Raw genomic sequence first — 20,699 nt, 5'->3', positions numbered from 1 at the left:
TCTTTAATGTTTGTTGCGTGACGTCATGAAAATAGAGATCGATGTGCTTTCGCTGCCGGAAGTGATAACGGAACGTTCTGAGCAGCTGTTTACGATGTAGAGAAGGCAGTTTATTGAATGAATAGGAAATAATATGGCTGCCTATCCTTCTTTCATGTAGCCGACAAGTTTCCACCTTAAAGATGACCAAAGCCAATGATTTTGCAAAATACACATGCATCTGAGTTATGTATTCGCTCCGTCGATGAATTATGAAAATGTGTGATATCTGTGCGGATTTCTTGGAGCTTCTCCAAACTTGTAAGCGATCTTTTAAATGTTTCGGTGTATGCTGCTTTATTAGCGAGGCCTAGAATTTTGGAAGTATTATTTGTTTGCTTGCAATGCGGCTGTTATTTTGTTGTTGTGAACCGCAATCAACGGCTTTCTTCATAACATGTCCAATTTCATTCACCACTTTCATGCCAAAGCCTTTGTTTATGGTCCGGAACTGTGTGCTCGGAATTGAAGAACATCAAACTCATAACCTACATTCTTCTGTATAAATGGTTTTTATCGAGAGTTTTTCTTCACTCTTCGGTCCAAACTCCATTGCGACGCGTTACTCGTCGTATGCACTAAGAACCTAAGGAGTATCTGACGTAGCATAAATTAGTTTGATTGTCTTGGCTGCAATAAATACTTGGCCACATTGTGATGATGTGTTTCATTCAAAGTGATGCCTCAATTTCGGGATTCTCTTGAAAATTCTTTATGAATTTACTTAAAAATCCTAATTTAATTTCCTGTGAATGAAATCAAGAAGGCTTTCAGTTCTTGCGGACAGTTGTTTGTGGAATGTCACTTAACTAAATACTATAGTGGGAGTGCAAAGGATGTCATTTAGTTCATTATTTTAGCATCACTTTAGGTAGTCCTCTCTTTATCCATTAACTTAACATTCATTTTGTCCCTCTGCATGCCATTGTACATGGAAGGAATCTTCTCATTTCACTCCGCAAGATTTTTCTCTGGCACTATAAATTAGTGTAACACGCCAATTCTCCTTTGAATACCCGTTAAATGTTTGTATGCTTGAATTGTTCTGTAGTGCTGCACTGGATATAAACGTACATTTCCCAGTGTGGTGACTCAAGAGTTCACTGTAGCCAGCAGTTATAATCTGTGTTACTGTTTGAAACCATGTGTTGATGTATTACTTCACTATATTTTATTTTCCTGACTCAGTCCTCGGGATTCCTTTGCCCCTTATGGAACTTTTAATCAGAGTGCAGTTATTAAAATGTACCTCAATGTAGAATGCATCTCGAAGTTGTGATCTGTGCCAAGATGCTGTTTGTATTCCCTTCTTTATTGTTCTCTTTGTTTTTGTATTACAGTTGAAATAGTGACATGAGGGAACAGAATAAGTGTATTACCAACTGACAAGGCTTTTTTTGTTCCAGATGAGGAAAAGATTGCAAATGAAAATGAAGAAAGGCCATTTTTACAGAAGAGTGAACTGGAAGTGGTGCTACAATATGTACAGTCATGGACTCAGAGGTTTGTTGTCATCCAGTAATATTCAGGGTTGAAAAACAAATAAAACAGTCAGAGCTTTAAAAAAAAGTTTTATTTTCCTATAGGCAGTGCATGTGCTGCTTCCGTGAAGCTAAAAACTACGAGAGGTTTGGTGCCATCACTCAAAGTATTGTCCTTATGGCCATAAAACAACTGCGGGACTTAAAAGATGATTTGTCTCTAAAGCTGAAAGCTGATAAGTCTTCTGAAACACCTGAAAAGAAGCAAGGTAATCTTGTTGCTAAACAGTAATTATCCTTAATTGTATGTCTTTTTCATGAGTATAATGTCTGTCATATTTGAACACAGATGTATCAGATGCTGCAGAGAAATCTGAAGATAAAAAAGTAGAAGATAATTCTCTCTTAACTTCAGAGCGGTCCATACCAGTTGTAAATGGTGAAAAGAGTGCAGAGGGTACTACTGATGTAAAGAAAGATCAGGTAGACCAAAATTACTCTGGCTCAGACAAGATACCATCTTCCTGCAACCCTCAATCTAATCCTCAAGAGAAGACTGACACCTCTAGTAAGACTGACAATTTGAAGCCTGTAGTAAATGAAGACCAAAACAAATTAAATGTCCAAGAAAAATGGAGTTTTGAAGAAATAGAAAAACTGCTGAACTTTGTTTCAAAGGTAACTATTATTTATTAAAATAAAATATTGAAATTCCACTTTTTATCCCACACTTCCCTTCTCACTCACTCCTTTGCCCTCAGTCAATCATCCCCCTAATGATTGACTTTAATATTGTTTCTAAAACATTTTGTTGTTGCAGGTGTTTTTGTTAAATTTTCCTCTTTATGTAGTTTACAAGCACAGCTTGCAGGCCAAGCTGGAGGAGGTCAGCACTCAGGAAATGAACTCAATAACAGTTTTCTGCGACCTTCATGACACTGAAATCCCGCTCCATTTATTCCGCAATGTTTGTGTCTTCTGTCGAGCTGGTGGCATGCTTGCCATGACGCAGCTCTTTGAGCAAGTTGAAGGCATGCAGTTGCTTCCAGTATCCATTTCTCATGCTCTGATTGCAATTGTATGCAATTTAAAGTTGTGGCTCAATTTTCGCTCTGTAGTGCAACTGTTTGTTCCTTTGCGTGCAAAAGTCATGCGATATATGTGCAGTCTATCTGACAAGGAGCTGCGGCTGCCTAGTATTCGCACCATGGCAGGTAGGACCTTAATTTACTGCACCCTTAACTTGAATGTGAATAGCTGTTTTGGATATGCATTATATTATTATTGTATGTGCTTTCCAGATTTTATGTGGAGTGCAGTGAAGGATCCAATGGATTCTCCTGTTACATTTGATGTTGATGGCCTCAACTTAGCATTTAAGTATTTCACTAGCCCTACCCTGACCATGCGCCTGTCAGGTATTGCACAAATAAATAGTCATATAACTTTATTTAATGAGGTGTGCAACAACGAAAATATAATTGAGATTGAAAATGTGGGACAGAAATTGTCTGAGTGGTTGATAGAAAATCAAATAATTGCTCATATCTTTGGGCCCAATTTGCATGTGGAAGTAAGTCTGACTATGTGGTTTGTTTGTGTGCTTTCTTCTATTCTTTACTATTAAACTTAATTCTAATTTTCTAGGTGATTAAGCAGAGCCATATGATTTTAACTTTTCTTGCAATGGAATGTCGCATTACGAATGAACACATTGACATTATTTGGCAAGCTGCTCAGTTAAAACATTGTAGCCGTCAAGTACATGATCTTCTACCACCACTCATCAAGCATTTGGAAGTTGGTCCAGTGTTGCACCTGTACTCATTGCTCTGTCGTTTAGAGCCAAAAGAGCACAGTGAACAGGTAAGCATTGTTTTTAAAATATTAAACTGTGTTTTCGTTTGCTTTGCTAATGTGTTTGGTATTCCCTATGTTTCAGAGTCTGTACTTAGCATCTGCCCTTATAAAATTTATTTGGTCCAGTAGCACTGGCACAAACCCACTCCATGGCACATCTCATGTGGGCCACTTACATGGTCATAATCACGGTCATGTCCATGGGCTCCTGTCAACCGATGGTGTAGTTGGTAGTGCAGCTGGACTCCTTGGACTTGGTGGGCTCACAGACCTTAGTAAAGTGCCCATGCCTGGTTTGGATTGCCGTGTTGTGTCATCACCTTTCAGTAGCTGTGACAATAGTGCCAGTATGGAACCCTCAAATTCGGATGATGATCAGGTAGTTAGGTTTATCAGTAGTTTTATTAGACAGACATGTATATTTTGTACCTACGTTAATTTGTTGGTCTAGGGGGAAAGTTCTGCACAGAGTGATGGACACAAAAGTCAAAGTGAAACAAGTGATGGTCCATCACCTTGTAAACAACCACGCAAGCATAGGAAGCATGTGAGACACCGTCACAGCACGGGCAATGGTGAAGATTCTTCTGATGGTAAGTGGGCCTTTTTCTTTTCCATAGCTTAGTCTGATTTTCACCTCATTCAAATGAGTCTCTACGAAGATTTAGTAAACATAACATTTGGAACATGATCTAATATGTACTGTATTATATATTGCAGACAGTCTAAAGATTGAAGATTTGGATGAGGATGAAGAAGAAGAAGAGGAGGAGGAGGATGAGGATCATTCCACTGCTGTGGTTTCTCCCAAAGCAATGTCCCATGCACCAAAGCCTGTTGATCTGTCAGAAAAAACAAAATTAATTGGGAAAAATGATCTTGAGGGGAAAGAATTAAGGGCTGAAATTAGTGATAGGTACAGAGATTATGTTGTCATTAGTCTAAAGTAAGCCATTTTCATCAGTTGCTCATCTCACTTTTTCCTTTCTTTCCAGAACATCAGCAAAAATGGACAAAGATCCTGAAGAATCTACTTTAACCAATAAACTTAACAGAGTAGGAAAATGTAGCGACAATGACATGGATGCTGATGTAGAAGATGAAGTAGTGCCTGGAACCACACATGGAACCAATAAGAGGAAAAGAATAGTTTATCCTGGAAGGAAGCGCCCGCGAAAAGCAATTTCAGGTGATTAACCCCTGTAAAAGAGTGTTCATATATAAACTGTAGACCTTCAGTATTTCATTTAATTTTTAAAAATTTATTATCATGTAGGCAAAACTCGTAATGTTGAAAAGATGAAATCTGACAAAGGCATGGAAGTGATGATGTGCTATGAAGATGAGCTGGATGAAGAGGATGATGAAGAAACTGGCACCGATGCTGATGATGACTGCAGTAATATGAGTACTTCTATGAGAGAGTCTCCTGCAGAAGCTACCACACCTGAAAAGAGTGCAAAAGCACTTGACTTAATAAGGTGATTGAACCACTTTTGAACAGTTCTCAATAGTCTGTGGAATAGGTTGGCAGGAAATACTAAGTGTGGTTTTATTTTGTCATAACATTTTAAATTATCTGTGCATTCCAGACAACACATGGGCCATGACCACCATCCAGACGCTTCTCTGACGCAGGGTGCAGTCATGACTGAGTTAGCAAGCCTTGTAGAGGGAAGTCAATACACATCTCCTCATGAAATCCATGAGTGTCGCCCTTTCATAAAATCATTTCCACAGCGGCTGTAAGTATCATTGATATACTGATGCATGAAATTTGGGAGATTCATCTGCTTCTAACTATGAAATTAATATGAACACTTGAAAACAAGTGTTTATTCCTTTGTTTTCATTATGTATGTTTGACAAACTGGTTTTTGTCTGAGGTGCTGTGTAGCAGAGTAATTGTAGGGTGATGGTTTTGGTTTAGTCTATCTTGAAACAGCTTTCTGCCAGGCAACTGTAACTTATCTGACTGGTGAATTCTATTATGTTTATCAATATAACTTATCACAAACAGGTACTTGTGGCTCACTCACTCCACATGCTTTTAAAGCTTGGACAACCCTCAAAAAGTCAATGTTTGCTTCAAGTTATTTTGATAAACATTGTAGAATTCATGAGTTAAGATAAGATGCAGATGTCTGCTTTCTGCTGTCTTCTACCAGAAATTCAAAACTTGCTTTCTATTAACAAAGTGATGGGCCTCTCTTCTTACTTTGATCATGCTGTCATTTTAAATTGTTGCGAGTGTAATTGGGCTCATGCTTATTGGTGTTGGTGTCCTTGCACCGCAGCCTGGCTGGATGCTTGCCCACCTGGCACTTTTCTGCTAGAAGACTGTAAGTATCTGCAGCAACCTTGAGTGAAGCATACTTTGCATGAATCTGCCCTTACTTTTAGAATCTATCATGTATGTTTCTTCCCTGTAAAGGTTTAGTGATGCACCTAATATAATGACGATGCCTGTATGAAATGTCATGTGTGGTTGGTGTTCTAATAACTGAGTTGGCTAGATTTGCGCTAGATTTGGGAAAATAAAATAACATATGTCTTGAATGACTACTTACAGCTTGTTTTGTATTTTGTGTTTAAAATCCGTGTTTCACTAATTTTCAACTAATAACACCTAATAAAAAATATTACCACTGAACTGCCAATTTCAAGGAGAATTTTTACTGTATCTTTAATGTATTTGTCAGTCTCCTTGTGTTCCAAAATTGTTATAAGTCTAATTTAATAATAATTTTTTAGTGACATGATGGATGATCTGCTTAGCGAACCAGAGGGAAGCTACTCGTCCCGGATGAGCACCAAGTCGGAGAAAAACCTGGCTGACTTCGAAGGGGAAGAATCCAACTGTGATGAAGAGCTGGCTCAACTAGCTGCAAGAGCCCATCAAGTTAGTGTTGTTGTTTCCTTAAACAAGTTTTTTGCTGTGGTATGCATCTTACAAGTTCTGCTAAATCTGATTTGAACAGCTTTCACAGATGGGCATGCAGTGCTTCAATCAACATTCTCCTAAGCTTTGCAACCGATTGGGAATCCGTGAAGGTGCACGAGACCAGCGTCTCCGCTCTCAATTTGATATGGAATGTGTTTGCAAGCCTGGCAGTACTTTGCTGTGGGATCTTCTTCAAGATGATAAAATTGGTCAACTAGGGGAAGGTCTTGCCATTGAGGCAGAGAAAGCCCTCTCCAACCTCTTGTGTTTTAACACTGAAAGGCTAATTCGCATGAAATTCATTGAAGGATGTCTACAGAATATAGCCAATAACTGGTGAGATTCTGAAGAATCTGAAGAATTCTGAAGTATCAAAGATAGAGGAGCCATATCACAAACTGTGCTTTACAATTGTTTTTTTGTAAATTTTTTTTTTAGGTCTGTGGTGGTTTCTCTACGGATGCTACCTAAGTTGTTAACATCCTTTCAACATGTGAGGAACATGGACACACACCAAGTCGCCATGTGGGCTGAACAAGAGCACAGCATGATGGAACATTTCTTTGCCAACCTTGAACACTATACAAATCAGTGCAATAAGGAGGGTCTCTCAGAGTCACTTTATTCGCACCAAGTTCAGATCCAAGTTAGGCTCCAATTCCTCACTTCCCTATTCTCACCTCATGGTTCACCTATGGCATTTAGGTAAATTTTTGGTTAAGTGTCCGATAAATGTACAAATTTACTTGTATTTTCTATGGAGTAATTAACCACTGTTATTTCTTCTGTATTTTCAGGTTAACTGTCAACCAGCTTGATGTTCTCTGGAAATGTTTGGCAACTGATGAACATTGCTCTGATGAGCTCTTTGCATGGCTATTGAGGCAATCAAAAAGTAAAGACTTACATGCTCTAAGCACGGAGTCACTCAAGCATTTGTATTTGCATAAGCTTCCCTCTTTGCCACCAGATACGATAAGTATGACCGCTCTTAGTTTATACCAGCAACTGTGCAACATGGCACGTGTAGCCGCTCAACATTTTGATTCTGAACCAATTGGCATGGAGTACCTGTGGAAGATAGCTCTTCGAGCCAACAACACTGATGTTAGCATGGCTGCCATCCAGTACTTAAATTGTTATTACATGGGAAGACAACTTGAACAAGAATGTGAATTTGTTTCTCAATGCATGGCTCACTTAGTAGCAGCCACAGCTGATTTGGCTACTGCTGAGGAAGCAAGCCTTCTTTGCATTCAAAGAGCTCTGTTGCTTTTAAAGACACATCTCGAGACATTCAGAAAACGGTATGCTTACCATTTGAGGCGCTGGGCTTTGGAAGGCAGAGGAGTTGGCAGTCACGTCCAACTTTTGAGTGGTGAACGCGGCTGTCAGACCATAAAAGTGGTCATACAACCGGCTGGTGTGGCTGAAAAAGTGACATTAGAACTCCTCTCCAGTGATTATATTGCAGATTTACGTGCAGAAGTTGCCAAGTGGTGGGAATCTGTTCAACCATCCCCTGCATTGGGTACATTGTTATCTGAAGGGCCTTTGCGCATGATCACTCAAGGTCAAGAACTAATTACGGACTTTGATGAGAAGACTCTTCAAGAAATGGGCTTCAAGGACATGCAGATGGTCTTCATCTCAATGGGTGCCTCTAGGCCGCAGAAGAAGAGAGATTCTATTGATTCACCATCAGTTCTGCCACCTCCACCTAGGGAATGCTTACCCACATTGTTACTACTTCAACCTCAGTACTTTGAGCACCTCTTCACGCTCATGCAGACATTAAGCAGCATGAAGACGTCTGACAAAGGAGGGAAACAGATTCCTCATACTAAGGCTCAGGTGCTTTCCAGAAGAGTATGGGATATTCTCACTCTGCTTCCAACCAGTCCAACTCTCATGAGAGGTTTTGAGTCATTGGGGGAGCTTGTTGATGATGGGAAGAATGGAGAGTCAGGAGAGCGACCATCACTAGAAACATTGCTTGATCCAAGCAGCCCACAGAAACTCATGTATTCATTGTATATTGTTGAGAGCTTAAGCAGATCCAGTGGTTCCATTTCAAGTGCTAAGAACAACGTGAAACTCAGTGAAGGCGAGAATGAAGCACCTACTTGTGTCAATGGAAAAGGATCTTCGAGTCGCTCCTGGAGTCAGGTGTATGTGAAGCATGGAGGACTTCGTCACCTTTTTGACATCTTTATGTCCGGTGTTCTGCAGCGGTCAGGTGGTGACGGTAGTGAATGGCAGCAGGACTGTCTGGCATGTCTTCTCAAGTTATTGTGCCATCTAGGAATGGCACACCCCGAGGAAAATGAGAGGGAGCGTTCCTTTGAGTCACAATCAGACTCGAAGGAAACAGTGAGAGGCACAAAGAAGCAACGAAGGATGAGGAAGAGCAGTGCAGAAAAGTTAGTAGTGCCCAAACTAAATGATACCATGCTTCAAATGATGAAGGTTGATGTGGTTATGCCACAACTTACCACCATTTTGCACGAGGCATCATTACCAAGAGATCCAAACCATTACAAAACTGGTTTTTGGGGCCGAGCTCAAGTTGTGCATTATGCCATGGCTTTGCTGGTATCTTGGGTTCATTCGGAGGATGGAGCCAGGCAAGCACTCTTTCAACAGCCTTACTTTGCTTCTTGGCTCCAGAGATTGGTCCTGGAGGATCCAGAGCCTGCTGTGAGAAGAGAAGTGTGCACTGCTCTGTACAGACTCTGCCTTGGATCTCCAGGGAGTCACAGTAGCAGTTCATCAGCGCCTACTATCAGTGCTCCAATGCTAGCCCAGCTGTTGCAATTCCTACCGATTGCTGAATGCATGCGCCCACCAAGAATGGAGGTAAATTAATTCACATTGCTTCTGGTACTCATACTACCATGAGGCAACAAAGTTTTAATAATGTGTTTGGTTGGCTCCCTTTTCTTTTTAGAACCATCCAGAAGATGGGAAGGAGCCTTATGGACCAGCTTGCAGGGATTACTTTTGGCTTATGTGCCGCCTTGTGGACAGTCTTCCTGAAGAGTTTGTTCGAGGTTTGTTCAGGGTTATGTATATTGCATGATATAAACAATGTTATAACTACAAGTATTCTAGCTGACATTATTTTGTCTTTGCTGTACATTTCAGAAAGTATTGACGATCCCAATAATTGTATTTTTGGAATTGATGGTCTTGCAAGACAGTTAGTGCTGGCTGTACTTCGAAGAGACTTCCTTGAAACCCGACATAACACAATAGAAGATGATGGCTTGGTTGGTCTTTTGAACCTTGCAACTGTAACATTCAAGCACCGACCTCCTTTGGCTTCCAGCAAGGAAGGACAAGAGTTTTTATCAGAGGTAATACTCAATAGATCAGTATTAACTGCCACTTTCACTAATACCTTCTTTTAATATAAAACAATTTCTTAATATATTTTTTTTTAATTCCTTTTAATTGTTTCAGGTCTTTGAATTTCTCTTTGCCCTACCCAATCCAAAGAAGAGGCACTTTCCGAAATGCAAATCCCAAACTTCACGCTCAGCAGCTTATGACCTTTTAGTTGAGCTTGTTAGGGGCTCTCCAGAAAACTACCATATACTTCATGAGAAACTTCTTGAACAGCACAAACCAGGTACTTTCTTATGAACCTTAATTGTATCATTTTGTGTAATTTTGTCATACTTACAAAATTGTTTCAACTTCTCAATATTAGGTCCTCACTCACCATATCCCTGGGACTATTGGCCCCATGAAGACGGTCGGTCAGACTGTGGCTATGTAGGTCTTACTAATCTTGGAGCAACTTGTTATATGGCTTCATGCATGCAGCATCTCTATATGATGCCCCAAGCTCGTACATCCATCTTGGAAGCCTTGCCAACTAATAGCAAGCATGAGCAAACGCTTCGTGAGCTACAAAGAATGTTTGCGTACTTGTTGGTAAGTTAATTTTAATCTTGTGCAGGCTTTTTCATATAATTATAATGTAAGTTGATTACTATATTAAATTAATCCACAGGAAAGTGAAAGGAAAGCTTACAATCCACGCAGCTTCTGTAAGGTGTATACCATGGACCACCAACCACTTAATACTGGAGAGCAAAAGGATATGGCAGAATTTTTCATTGACCTAGTTTCCAAACTGGAAGAGATGACACCAGAACTTAAAAAATTAGTCAAATCTCTTTTTGGTGGTGTAATCAGCAATAATGTTGTATCTTTGGTAAGTTTTCTTATCATGTAAATGTGACTGTAATTAATATTTTGAGCTTTTATTTGTTATTCTGCTGTGTCTTTTCAAGGATTGTGATCATGTCAGTCGCACTGTTGAGGAGTTCTACACCGTTAGGTGTCAGGTTGCTGATATGCGCAACCTTTATGAATCTCTTGATGAGGTTACTGTGAAAGACACTTTAGAAGGTGACAATATGTACACCTGTTCTCAGTGTGGGAAGAAAGTTCGTGCTGAGAAAAGGTACTGATTTATAAGCCTTGCCAGTAAATTATTATTCTCTGTGGTCGTTGGTCTAATTTTCCTGTATATTTTATCCTCAGGGCGTGCTTTAAGAAACTTCCTCATATTATGTGTTTCAATACCATGAGGTACACATTTAACATGGTTACAATGCTGAAAGAAAAAGTAAACACCCACTTCTCTTTTCCTATGAGATTAGATATGTCTGGCTATGTTGAACAGAAATTAATGCCACACCGCTACCAAGGTAAGGTTTGCCTGAAGTTAAGCATTATGACATGAACTTCTCCAAGTACTTATAATCAAAATGCTTAATACATTTTTTTAAAAATATATTTTAGAAGAAAAAAAGAAAGCCAAGCAGCAGAAAATGGAGCAGGCGCTTGGTGACGGCCAGCAGGCTGAGAACTGTGACCAAACCAATAAGGCTGAAAACTGTGATTCAGAGAATGAAGAATTCAGGGAAAGGTTTGTGATGCCAAATAGCTCTATTGTCAAGATCTCTAAAGGAGCATTTTTTCCTAAAAGCTTTATCCCGTTGTTTTATTTTGTTGTCACAGATATGATTATGATCTCATTGGAGTTACTGTGCACACTGGAACTGCAGATGGCGGCCACTATTACAGTTTCATCAGAGACCGTACAACACCTAACAAGGACAAGTGGTTCTTCTTCAATGATGCAGAAGTGAAGCCATTTGATCCAAACCAACTTGCCTCAGAATGTTTTGGAGGAGAAATGACGGTATGGATAAATTTTGCTTTACCTTCCTTCTCTTAATTTCCTCTTCAATCATTTTCTTTCTTTTCCCGCTTTGTTCTGAAACTTGTTGTGCACTATCCTAAATTATCTTTAAAATTTCAGAGCAAGACCTATGATTCAGTCACAGACAAATTCATGGACTTCAGCTTTGAGAAGACAAACAGTGCATACATGTTATTTTATGAGAGATGTAGTTTGCCTGAGGCGGAGCGTCGTTTCTCCAAAGAAAGTGATGTAGATGCTCCGGAAACATCATCACAAGCCAATCAAAGTCCACCTCCTGCTTCAAATTCTTGTGATGCAATGGCATCATTTGAACTCAACAAAGAACTAGAAGACTGGATATGGCAAGATAACATGCATTTCCTAAGAGATAAAAACATTTTTGAGCACAATTACTTCAAGTACGTTGGTTCTGTTAATGACAAGGCCTCATGTAACTAGACAACTTCCACCGTATTTTACTCAATTGCTCATCTACTTAATGTTGAATTATTTTTTTTTCAGTTTTATGTGGCAGATTTGTGGTTATATCCCTCAAACTCTGATCAGTCTGCAGTCAGATATTACAGAAATGGCAGCCCAACTTTCCACAACCTTTTTCTTAGAAACATTTATACATGCCAAAGAAAAGGTACGACATTTTCTTTTTTTTTTTCTTCTTGTACTTCTTGACTTGTGTCACATGTTTGACTTATGTTTTTTTTTTTTTGTCTCAGCCTACAATGGTGCAGTGGGTAGAACTTTTAACCAAGCAGTTCAATGCATCCCAAGCAGCTTGCGAGTGGTTTTTGGAGCATGTAGCTCATAATGATTGGTGGCCAGTTCAGATTCTCATAAAGTGTCCCAACCAAATGGTTCGTCAAATGTTTCAGAGGCTTAGTATACATGTTATTTCACAGCTTAGGTATGTATGGTTAATATATAGGAAGATATTGTGTTATGTTTCTCTATTATTTAACCAGTGAATCATTTTCTAAATGTATCTCCAGGTCGAGTCATGCTCCTCTGTACTTGAAAATGGATTCTGATGATGATGGGTCTGAAGAAATGGACCCAGACAAAATTGGGTATTTGTCTTGTGTCACTAAATTCATTCGTATGTTGCTGTCGCTAATGGAACATGGTGCCAAGACGCATCTGAAGCACTTGACTGAGTACTTTGCCTTATTTTTGGAGTTCAGTAAAATGGGTGAAGAAGAATGCCAGTTTTTAATATCTGTTCATGCAATTTCTACTATGGTCAATTTTTATCTTGGACAGAAAAGTCATGAATATGTGAGTTCTTCATGTTATTACTGAGTATTATTATTACTATTGCATTTTTAAATTAATCCAGTTTTAACAATAATCAATTATGTTTAATTAATGCTGAGTTCAAATTAATTTTTTCCCCAACTAGGTGGAGGTTGTAAGTGAAGAAGAAGATGATGAGGATGTAACTCCCTTGCCTACCGACAAATATAAACCTGCATCTTTAGAAAAGATGATAACTCTTGTTGCTACACTAGTTGAAAAGTCTCGTGGCTTAGACCGGAATCTGCAGTTGTCAACTCTTGACTTCAATGCTTTTGCTGGAGGAAAAGGATTTCCATTCTTATATCAGCAAATCAAAGATTGTATAAACCTTCAACAAACACGCAATCTTATCCATTCATTATGCCGATGGAATGAACGTCTTGCTCAACACATAGTGGGAATGATCTTCCAAGCCATCATGAAGCATTCAGAGGTATTTTCTTCTTCATTTTTCCATGCTTTGTGATCAACTACATATTCTGTAATTTTTACTTTTGTTTCAGATATGCCAGCCGTTCTTCAAAATTTTAACTTTGTTAGTGGAAACTAATGGCACTCCTACTGGCCTCCCTTGCTTCTCTCAGCTAGTGCTGGCACGCATTTGGGATGTTGCCGAATATTGCCCTCAGGCAACTTTAGAGTGGTTATCTGCACAAGTACCTCGTAACAAACTTGTTCACAATTGGGTCCTTCAAGGATTAGATACTTGGGTGGAACATTTTCTAATTGGGCACAACAACCAACGAGTTCGCTCTGGCAAGTTAACATTTATGTTGATGCTTTTTTTTCTTTGTCCGTGAGCTGAATTTGCCTTTGATTCTAATTCCCTCTAAATTTTACCCTTTAGCCGCTGCATATTTGTTGGCATCATTGGTGCCTAATCAAACATTCCGACAAGGCTTCCGCACGGCTCGCCCCATGCCAAGTCAATACAAAGAGATACTGAATTCCCCTGAAGCTTTGTCGGTACTACATAAAGTATTGGGAGTTCTGTTCCGTCTTCTCAAACCTGCTCGGCACTATGCTGACTGTCAAACCCATGGAACAAACAAATTGACTGCATATTTCACTCTGTTCTCCTATTGTTGTGTTTCAAATGATGAAAAGCTTATGGTAAGTATGGTTTTAATTTGCCAAATTATAGTTACAAAGTCCTAAAAGCTTTTACCATGATGATTGTTACTTTTCCAGCTGCAACCATATTTCATGGATCTGTGGAACCTTTTCCATCCCAAATTATCAGAACCTGCTGTCCCCATTCACCACAACAAACAGGCTTTGTTGCTTTTCTGGCATCATGTTTCTGAAGGTTGCCCTAAAAATGTTGAGTCCATCTTAAACAATGCTTCAATCTTAAAAAATATAGCCTTCAACTATATACTGTAAGTCAACTGAATTTAAAATATAAAATCTGAATTGTGTGCCAAGTTTTATATTACAAGCATACTTATTCTATCTCCAGAGCGGACCATGAGGATCAAGAAGTGGTTCTGTTCAATCGGACCATGTTGCCAGCTTACTATGGCCTATTGAAGCTCTGCTGCCTACAATCTCGCTCTTTCACACGCCAGTTGGCAGCACATCAAAATGTCAACTGGGCGTTAAAGAATATTACCCCTCATCCCACACAATATACCTTGGTATGTAGTGTTTGAAACTTAACACTTCCTTAAATAATATTAAGCAATATGAATTTTTATCTTGTTTTTTAATATGTTTTGATAATCTTCTTAAAAATTATAGGCGGTTGAAGAATTATTCAAATTAATGGAGCTGTTTGTGATGAAGCATTCAGACAGTACAGAGCAAGATATTCATGAAATTAATACATTCCGTAAACATACCATCCAACTCTACTTGCAGGTTAGCATTGCAGCAGTTTTTACACTTTGCATGAGTCAATGTTTCTGTTTTACACATGATAATTGGTTTTCTTCTGATGCAGATTCTAGATGGGCGCTCAATGTGGGCAACATTAATTCAAGCCTATAAGATACTAGTTGAAAATGATGAGGATCGATTAACTATATTACACCACAATAATGGACTTCAGATGTTCTTTGAGGTAGGTTAGCTTTTATGACGCACTCTATGGTGGCTTCTTGAAATGTGCTACAGAATTTAATAACTTTTTCAGGCATTCCACACATTGCATGTGATGTACCATGAGGCGACAGCTTGCCATGTGTCAGGTGATCTTTTGGAATTGATGACGGCTCTTCTTGAACTCCTTAAATGTCTTCAACTGTCTCGAGACCAAAGGGGAGGTCAAGAAATGGAACCACCTAATCCTGTTCAGTTAATTTTAGGTTGTAAAGAGTGGATGGATGTGTTGCGAAAACTTGCTACACTCTTGAACTCTTACAATTCAGATGAAATGCGAAAATTGAGTTTAGGTTTGTTCGTTTGTTTGATAAGTGGGGCTAACTTTTTATTCTATATTCTGTACAATTTCTCACTGGTATCAATCTCTTTGCAGATTTACTTGCTCAAATGGCAATCTTAATTCCTAATGAAGTCACACAAGTTGTAGGTCCACTTCTCCTTCATTGCCACTCAGCAGTGCAAGAAAATCACAATCCTGTCCCAATGGGGCCCTTTTTTCCTCGAAGTGGTGGCAAACAGGCAACGTTAGTAATGAAGGCATCCTCTAGACCAGTGAGGCCAATGGTGCAGATGTCTGTGCCACATAACCAGCTGGAACCGGCAAGGGTAATTTTTAGAAATAACAATATTTCTCCCTATTAGTTTGCTGTGTTAGTTTTGAGTAACATTACTTATTAATTTTAGGGAGTGGACCCGGTCTATGACCAAGCCTTAGAGGACTATTTTGGACCATATCACAATTTTCTTGACACGTTGTGTCGAATAGCTATAGCAACAGGCTATATGACTGATCAACTAGTGGTTCTGAGTGCCATGGTGGGTTTTGAAGCAGTTCCACTGCACTTCACTCGCTTTCCAAAATTGTGGCTGGATATTTTCCATTCTCAGGTAAATTATGTTGCCTGTATGCTAGTTAAGAGTTTTGAGTAATATTATATGGTATAAATCACCTTTTGTTTCCTTTACAGCACATAGATAGAAAATATATTGTAAAGCTTGTCAACTCCAATTACTTTGTCGACTATGTTGAAGCTGTACTTTTAGATGAACGTAGCTCACTCAACATCCCTGTTATCTATAACTTTTTATCTACATATTTTCCCAAGGTATTAGTTATTTAGATATGAAACTGCTGACTTCAAAATTGGTCTTCAGTATATTTAGTTCATTTGTATCTGTTGCTCAGGTTTGCAAGCAAGTGTTGACGGATCAGACACTTCGAGTTCTTCAAAGCATTCCAGGCCAGTTGTCGGAATTGGTGGGCAATATGGATGTTATATCTGATGCAGCTAGATTGAATGGCGACCTTCGTGCATTGTTGCTGGTGCAGCGAGCTGTTCCCCCACAACCAAATGCAAGCACTTCTCAGGCGGTTCCCCTCTCTACAACGCTTTCTCTTTTGCTGAAGAAAATTCTGACTGCAAGGAGCAATCATCTTTCTGATGACAACAGGCCTTCGGGTATGTGTAGTAGCTCTTCGTCAAGGAACCCATTTTAATTCTACTGTTTGAGCTCATATTACATGACCCTTTTTTTTTCTTAACAGATCCTCCACCTAAAAGAAGAAAGATCAGCAGTGGAGAAGAGCCATCTGCAAAATTGGAGGGTTCCCAAAATGATGTTGGTGCAGAATCTGCGCCCGATAAGGAACTAACAACAAGCTGTCAAAATGACTGCAGCAGCAACAGCGACAAAGAGTCCACAGAGCCGGTAGACAAAGGAAAGGCTGTCTCGGGGGACAAACAGATCGCTGGCACCACCGCCAAGGACAGCGACGGCCTTAGCGGCCCTGCAAGCAACGCCGAGGAGAACGGCGGCTCGGGCGGCACTCTCGCCAAAGAGAGCGTCACACCGAGCGACAAAGCGAACGCCGGAGCCACGGACAAGGAGAACGCCGGAGCCGGCCCGAGCGAGAAAGAGAAAGAGAACGAAAACGCAGCAAGAGGAGCCAGCCCTGTCGCGGGCGCCACCGCCAGTAGCCCCGTCGGCCCTTCCGCTGGCTCTACTAGTGGCTCCTCCGTTGGTCTCACAACTGGCTGCAACGTTGCCACGAACGTCAGTAGCTGTGGTCCCAGTTGTAATGCCGGTAACGGTCCTAACGGCTCCTGCAGTGGACCTAACAGCGGTCCTGTCGGTGGTCCATGCAATGGCCTGGAAGGGTTGAAGGACAAGTCACCATTGTTTTGGCTGGATCAACTTGAAAAGACTGTGCGGGATATTCTAGACATGTTGGAAGTAAAAAGTTGAGTCTTGTCTTGTACGAAAGTTGCTGGTCTTTAGAGGCTTCTATGTGTTCTATAATTTAACAAACACCGATAGCTAATACTGGTGTGAAACAAGGAAAGACCTTTAAGTCACTGTGAGTGTTTTGTTTTAATTGTCATTTTCATTACCATTCTAGTTATTGTTGCTCGTTAAATTTGTTTCAATCCTTTGTTCATAATTTGTAACTTGCTGTTCTCATACAAACTATATTTGTGTCTGCTTTGTAAATAGCCCTCTGTAAGAAAGAACACAATGTAAAAAAGGGTCACTAGGAAAGTTGTGATGTAACTGTTAGTTTAGTGCAGTTCAGAGTAAGTGGTTTTCATTTGTTAAAGAGATTTTGTAGAACATAAAGAGTAAATGAGTTTTGATGTTTATGTCTCAAGCCTCAGTTTATATTGTTTCCTTTCAAAGCAATTACTGAGGCTTGGGTACTTTCTTGCTGTGACATATTATCCCATGTTCTTAAAAGAAAACCGCTAGGTGCTTGCATTACTGGAGGATTTCTTAAATGTTCCTCAATGTGTTGTTGGAAAAACTAAGGTGACATTTGTGTGTAATTGAATAACTTGTTATTTGTCTTTACAAGAATCTAACTTCTATATTTTGATGTTGGTTTCTCACATCTATCAAACCAAAGAACTTGGAAAGTGCTAAAACGTTGTTGTTTTTTGTTTTTCTTTCCTGCTGTCAGTCTGAACAAGTGTGCTCACCAGACTTTCCAGGGTCCCATCTTGTATTTGTGGCAGTATTTCTGCCGAGATTCAACTTGTGACAAGTTTACTGAGTTTTTGCTTCAAGCATAGGAAACACCATGCACCTTATTTTTCTCTTTTGTTGTATCTTCGTGTGTGTGTATGTTTATAAAATGAACTCTCTCATTGGGATACTTCTGTACTCATGTTGTGAATTTCTCTTGTGGTGATGCTCAAATGTTGTCATTTCATGAAGTGTTCAAAGATCCAATGAGAAGTGCATTTAGTGCATCTCTAGCATTCATTGACACTCTGTTTCCTTGTCTTGTTGTTGTGTTTTTAATTGTGATCTGAAACATTGATTCTGTTTTAACTTGTAAACGGCAATTTTCATCCCCTTCTGAATCAAGTTTGGCTTTGTGTATTTCTGTCTTAGTTGCCTTATATTTAAAAAGAGAATGGTAGCACTTTCATTAAAAAGGCTTGTGAAATGAGGCTGAAACTGAACCAAGCCTACCTAGTTTGCCTCTCTTGTGGAAATGTTATGATGCATCTTAAGTGTAAGGTAATTTCTGCGTTTACTACAAATTTTACATCTTCATTATGCCTTGAGGGGCTTATCAAATTCATAATTATGATATCTAACTTACCTCTAATATTGTTTGTTCAGTGGACTTAAAGTCAAGTGTTTGTGATTGAATTTAGAGTTTGCTGCAGATTGTGTATACAGCATACCTGGTTTCTATCTATATTTAATTTAATATTGTATATTGGAAAACAAAACATTACCTGGTGTCCTGTATAAACCATCTACAGACCTCTGTGATGAATTTCAAAGTCTATTTTATTGGATTAGTTTTATAAAATTGTGTACATATCATTTAACTTGGGAAAAAACTTGGAATGTTAACTTGTTTGTATTCTTTACGTTTGCATGTATGAATGGCAAGCATAACTTGTTAAACATAGGTAGACCTTCTTTTCTTTGGTGCTTTGTAGTATGTAGGTGGACACATGAACTTTGTCCCACAATTATCTTGTCTCTCAAACTTCTCATATCACAAATCAAGTTAGAGTGAGGGAAGAATTTATTATTTTCAGTGACATAAAGTTGACATGGGGTTTAAATGTGGTTCTTCGTGACGCGAGTGTGTTTCTTGCCACTTTAAACTGAATTGAGTACTAACTTTGGTTTTACTATGGTTTCTTTTTTTTAGTACTTGCCATGGGTTTGCCATGGTTTATCCTTCTTTTAAAATAGTAATTATGGATTTTTGACTGCTTTGGTCCAAGCGCTTGTTTCTCATTACTAATGAGACTGTTGCATCCTGATATGAAGTGTCTACTTGGTGCTGATTCAGATTTCCTTGTCATGGTTTAACTTAATAGGCAACATTTTATCTTTGAATCTTCACCTCGTCATTCATTATCATTCATACATTGTACTTGTACAGCCTTATTCCAATGAAGCAACTTTGGTGGTTTCCAACTTACTTTTAAAACTTGTAATTTCTTGATTTTCAAATTTCACTGTAGATTAGGGGTTGCATCTTACGTGCCAAATCTCAATTACTGTGGAGTCTCAGATTTCAGATGTGCATACATAGGTTGCCGAATAAGTACATTTCTGTAACCTGCATTCAAACTAACTTTGAGCATCCATTTATTGTGATTTCATTAACATTTTTATTTCCTGTGATTCTCTAGTTTCCTATCCAATAGTTTATTCTGAAAAAGGTGAAGCCTTGGCGATAAAAGAAGGACTTCTTACTTAGTTATTTTTCTCTTTGTGTGTCTACCATCTATACTATATGTCTGAAAGTAAATCTAACCTATGACACACTAAAGTTCCCTTCTCTTTATTGATGATTGGCTGATATGTGTGGGTTGTGATGAGGAACATGCCTGTCGATGTTTTGAGGTTCTGAGATTTTGTATGTCAGGCTTCATCTCATATTATGTTTATGTGTATATGTATCACATTAAATTATACTGTTATAAATTATGCTTGGCTTCAATTACGTGTATGTGCCATGGTATCTGAACTATTGGGGCCACACATGTGTGCATTCCAAACTTTTTCTATTATTGTCCTTTTGAATAGTGGTAGTAAATTCTTTTTTTTTTTTGTGTGTTTTGTATGTGTAAATAGATGATTATTCTTAACTGTATTGCATTTCCCCATTTGATATGTCCCTCTGTGATACCCTGCCTAAATCGAAATGGTGGATTGGAATTAATTAGATTTTGTAAAGTAGATTTTGTGTTAATAAACCTCGTTTTACAATTAACGTAACTACATTAAATAGGGAAGGACGCATCTTAGTAGTGTCAGAAAATCAATTATAATAGGTTAATAGTGTCAATTTGCTGTAATGTGTGCATTTAAACTGAAAAGCTATTGTAAATATGATAAAATGGGATCTCAAAGTGTCCCAAATAAAGAAGCTTTTTCTTTAATTTTGTGTTGTAGCTTTTAAAAAAACCTCTCATCCTTTTTGCTTTCGTTTCCCTGGCAACTTCGCGGACTGCACAAACTATTTCCACCGACTGATTGTGAGGCTGCTCCCTTCACTTGATCTTGCCTAAGAAGCTCTCGAATTCCGCTAGGATGGCTTGTGGTCTCCCGGGTGCGAATGATGATTATCTGTAACATGACACCTTTGCCGGCTAGCCAAAGAGGACTAGGAGTGAGAATGAGAAGTGGAATGAGAAGGCCAGAATTTGCCTTTAAGGCCGCGAAATCCCAAACGTCCCTTCTAAATGGAAAT

The 20,699-nt window shown here is 39.0% G+C and overlaps 1 protein-coding gene across 6 annotated transcripts; it reads left to right on the top strand.

Annotated features, from left to right (window-relative positions):
* The first annotated feature begins 107 nt into the window (after window positions 1-107).
* Window positions 108-20,388, top strand: LOC117644085 (ubiquitin carboxyl-terminal hydrolase puf). Of its 6 annotated transcripts, none has more exons than XM_034383277.1 (44): window positions 108-300; window positions 1,446-1,542; window positions 1,626-1,789; window positions 1,870-2,198; window positions 2,341-2,734; window positions 2,822-3,093; window positions 3,168-3,386; window positions 3,463-3,759; window positions 3,832-3,973; window positions 4,101-4,296; window positions 4,376-4,569; window positions 4,657-4,861; window positions 4,973-5,125; window positions 5,678-5,722; window positions 6,159-6,282; window positions 6,362-6,660; window positions 6,763-7,029; window positions 7,122-9,183; window positions 9,275-9,377; window positions 9,472-9,683; window positions 9,790-9,958; window positions 10,040-10,266; window positions 10,346-10,549; window positions 10,629-10,801; window positions 10,882-11,048; window positions 11,143-11,269; window positions 11,362-11,545; window positions 11,666-11,967; window positions 12,071-12,197; window positions 12,283-12,470; window positions 12,556-12,841; window positions 12,966-13,295; window positions 13,366-13,618; window positions 13,710-13,975; window positions 14,054-14,244; window positions 14,325-14,502; window positions 14,606-14,725; window positions 14,808-14,927; window positions 15,000-15,258; window positions 15,342-15,574; window positions 15,653-15,856; window positions 15,937-16,074; window positions 16,155-16,428; window positions 16,515-20,388. In XM_034383277.1, exons 1-44 carry the CDS (start codon window positions 252-254, stop codon window positions 17,213-17,215), a joined length of 11,244 nt encoding a protein of 3,747 aa, XP_034239168.1. In that variant the 5' UTR covers window positions 108-251; the 3' UTR covers window positions 17,216-20,388. The 6 variants fall into 6 exon arrangements, with proteins under 6 accessions (XP_034239168.1, XP_034239167.1, XP_034239166.1 ...); XM_034383276.1 differs by having other exon boundaries at window positions 6,135-6,282; window positions 6,371-6,660; XM_034383275.1 differs by having other exon boundaries at window positions 6,135-6,282.
* The last annotated feature ends 311 nt before the right edge of the window (window positions 20,389-20,699 follow it).

The sequence above is a fragment of the Thrips palmi genome, unplaced genomic scaffold (assembly GCF_012932325.1).
Source record: "Thrips palmi isolate BJ-2018 unplaced genomic scaffold, TpBJ-2018v1 HiC_scaffold_17, whole genome shotgun sequence".
NCBI classification, from domain to species: Eukaryota; Metazoa; Arthropoda; class Insecta; order Thysanoptera; family Thripidae; genus Thrips; species Thrips palmi.
This window is presented reverse-complemented; position numbering and strand designations above follow the sequence as displayed.

Excerpts from the sequence above, each read along its gene's own strand:
- LOC117644085 (XM_034383275.1), top strand. The coding sequence starts at position 252 with ATGAAAATGTGTGATATCTGTGCGGATTTCTTGGAGCTTCTCCAAACT. Across the intron at positions 11,270-11,361 it reads AATGAAGAATTCAGGGAAAG|ATATGATTATGATCTCATTG; the intron begins GTTTGTGATGCC and ends TTGTTGTCACAG. Across the intron at positions 14,503-14,605 it reads ATCCCACACAATATACCTTG|GCGGTTGAAGAATTATTCAA; the intron begins GTATGTAGTGTT and ends TAAAAATTATAG.